This window comes from Humulus lupulus, chromosome 5 (genome assembly GCF_963169125.1).
Source record: "Humulus lupulus chromosome 5, drHumLupu1.1, whole genome shotgun sequence".
Classification (NCBI taxonomy): domain Eukaryota; kingdom Viridiplantae; phylum Streptophyta; class Magnoliopsida; order Rosales; family Cannabaceae; genus Humulus; species Humulus lupulus.
In genome coordinates, this window is record NC_084797.1 from 28580771 (window position 1) to 28584231 (window position 3461).

At 41.0% G+C, this 3461-nt stretch overlaps 1 protein-coding gene across 1 annotated transcript; it reads left to right on the top strand.

Annotated features, from left to right (window-relative positions):
- The first annotated feature begins 762 nt into the window (after positions 1-762).
- LOC133834690 (protein SRC2 homolog) lies at positions 763-2012 on the top strand. The gene has a single exon (XM_062264370.1). The coding sequence runs from the start codon at positions 924-926 to the stop codon at positions 1818-1820; it is 897 nt and encodes a 298-aa protein (XP_062120354.1). The 5' UTR covers positions 763-923; the 3' UTR covers positions 1821-2012.
- Positions 2013-3461: the final 1449 nt, after the last annotated feature.

The window sequence follows — 3461 nt, forward strand, 5'->3', positions numbered from 1 at the left end:
TAATTAAAATTCATTAAATTTTAAAAATATAATTTTTTTACTTTCAAATTGTTTAAAACCGTTTTCGACTTTTTTGTTTTTTTCATTTCTTCTCTTCTTTAAATCAACATTCCATTTTATATTGTTAAATAAAAAATAAAAATAAAAAGTTATTAAACACATTTATTATTTTTTTTAAAAACAAAAAATAAAATAGTTACCAAATATATTTTTATTTTTAAAAAATAAAGAATCAAAAATAAAAATAATATTTCTATTTTTGTATTTAAAAAATTCAAAAACAAAAATTTTACAGAAGAGATTTTTTTTTTGTTGTTCATATTTTTCAAAAAAAAAAAAAGGATTTCTTTCCCTATTTTAAAAACTTTCATCTTTTTCTTGAGGCTCATTTGGATTAGGTATGGTCCACTAACTAACACCGTGTACACTCCGTGTTAATAAACTGGCCTATTCCTCCCGGAGTTGGAATATTCTTCTTGGATTAAAATTATTATTTACAGCAGTCAACGCTCTATAATTTATTTTTTATAATATACTTGCAATTTGTAAGAAGAGAAACCGACACATGGCAGTCAGCACTCCATTTAAGAAAATAAAAACCATCCATAATAGAACGATTTTCAGGTCTGCTACTTGCTCTGCTTAATGCCTAAGCTAACTCTCTTCTCTCCCCAAGTACTTTCTACCCCAGTTGTTAACTGTCTTTGACTAAATCACCCATTCACCAAATCTACTTTCCCCGGATAAAGAAAGGGTAATATCGTCTTTGAACATTACTTTTGTGTTATCCTTGTAATACCATGTCCCCAAAAAAGTTACCTATAAGTACCATACTCAAACTCGAACACTGAACTTAACAACCAGACTGGTAGTTCTCTCTAAACCAGCCATCCTTCCTTTCATTTTACCCTTTTGCACTTCCAATGGCTTCTCGGTACGAAGTTGAGGTGAAGCTCACCTCTGCCAAAGATTTGAAGAACGTGAACTGGCGTTACGGTCCAGTGAGACCATACGTCGTCGTTTGGGTCGACCCGAAGAACAAGTGTTCCAGCCGGGTCGACGAAGAGGGCGACACGAACCCGATTTGGGATGAAACTCTGAAAATTCCCTTGCCGGGTCCGATCGAAGACGAGGAGTACTCCACTCTCTACGTCGACGTTGTCCACGCCGGATCCGAACCCGACACTAAGAAGCTGATCGGATCTACCAAGCTCAGGCTCCGTGAAATCGTCGATGAGGTGGGCTTCGGAGAACGCGCCACGCGTACCTTGAAGCTCAAACGACCTTCTGGAAGGCCCCATGGGAAGCTAGACTTGAAGGTCTCAGTCAAAGACCCTTACTATCGTGCGCCGGACGCCTATAACGCACCCCCTTACGGAGTCCCACCACCAGGTTCAAGGGACTACAACGCTGCTCCTCCTCCGCCTTACGGTGCACCATACGGCGCCCCACCGCCGCCTCGCGATCCTTACTACGCTGCGCCGCCTTCCGGATACCCACACAGCTCGTATAATGCGCCATCGTATGGTCAGCAGAGTTATGGTCAAGCCTACGATCAGCCGAGTTACGGGCAAGCGCCTCCGTACGGTCAGCCGAGTTACGGGCAGGCTCCGGCGTACGGTGCGACCGGGTACGGGCAATCGGAGGAGAAGAAGAGCAAGTTTGGTGGTATGGGGACGGGATTGGCTGTGGGTGCGGTTGCAGGAGTCTTGGGTGGACTCGCATTGGCGGAGGGGGCTGATTACGTGGAGGACAAGATTGCTGATGACGTGGCGGATAGAGTGGAGGATGATCTTGGGTACGACGGCGACGATTTCTAGAGATGTGTTTTGTGCTTGCACGTTGGACCGCTCTTTTTATTAATATAAATATATATATATATATATTTATATAATATTTGTTTTTATTTAGAGTTGTTGGGATGAAACGATGCGTTTTGTTGACGTGAAATGCTTTTCGTAGTTTCAAGATAATAATTGATAAACCTGGAAGCTTTTTGATTTGTCATAAAATCCTTATTTAATAATGTCGTACTCATATCAACGAAACAAACATTAATACTAATTAAACGTATACGGTAATTCTTAGGAGCACACGCTGAAAGCACCATGAGTGAATAAGTGTGGTAATGATTGGGATATATAGTAAGTAGACACAATGCTACTATGTAAAAAATTAAGTTAGCATATTCTCGTAGGTTATTATGTTAAGTTGTTTCTTGTTCTGTTATTGGTTTGCATTCTTCTTTTTCACCCATATATATATTCTATAGGTTTTGTACAAGAAAATAACTTGATAGAGCAATACAAAATACATTTCTTTCATTTTTCTATTATGGTATCATAGAAACAACTCTAAGCTTCTCCAATGGCTCGAACCAGAAAATCCTCTACTTCCATTCGAGACCCATCTGAAGCTCCGATGAACAATGATCATCGTCCTCCTCCAGCTGAATATCCACCTGCACCGACTGTGCACAACAATGGTGGCCAAACCTCTGCCTCCAATCACTTTGCTCCTCTAGAAACCTTGGATCGACCCACACATGAAGATGCCAGAAATCCATATTTCTTGGGTAATGGAGATCATCCTGGAATCATCCTTGCCTCACCTCCTCTCACGGATAAAAAATTTCAACAATGCCGCCAGGATTTCATGTTATCAATTGGAGCCAAGAACAAGAAAGGTTTCCTCAATGGACAACTCCCTCAACCACCTCCCTCAGACCCAAACTACAATGCTTGGCACCAATGTGATCAAATGATCATGTCTTGGATCATCCATTCGGTGTCTCCTGACATTAAAAGAAGTATCATGTTCTTAGACTCAGCTGCTGCCATGTGGGAAGAACTGAACAATCGGTTCAATCAAGGGAATGGGCCTCACATTTTTTAGCTTCGTCAAACCCTGATTCGTCTTCACGAAGGTGATGATTCTGTCAGTTCTTACTTCACCAAATTGAAGGCTATGCGGGATGAAATCACTGAGATCTGTCCAAGAACCCCCTACACTTGTGCCGCTGCCTCTGATAATCTTGATTCTTACAATCAAGAACAGGTTTTGCAATTTCTTACTGGCCTTAATGAATCTTATCATGCTGTTAGGGCTCAAGTTTTATTGATTGATCCTTTTCCCTCATTATCCAAAGTTTCCTCCATGATTTTTCAAGAGGAGAGACAAAGAAATCTTGGTCCTTCCAATCACTGCATTGTAGGCCAAAGGTCGATAGTATTCGACAGGGACCCCACCTTCACCTCCAAGTTTTGGGAGAGCCTACAGAAGGCTATGGGTAGACAGTTGCGGTTTAGTACCGCTTATCATCCCCAGACGGAAGGGCAGTCTGAGAGGACAATTAAGATACTAGAGGATATGTTGTGAGCCTGCATGTTGGATTTTGGGGGATTGTGGAGTAAGTATATCCCTTTGATTGAGTTTTCATACAATAACAGTTACCAGACTGT

Coding starts and splice junctions, on each gene's coding strand:
- LOC133834690 (XM_062264370.1), top strand. CDS start 924: ATGGCTTCTCGGTACGAAGTTGAGGTGAAGCTCACCTCTGCCAAAGAT.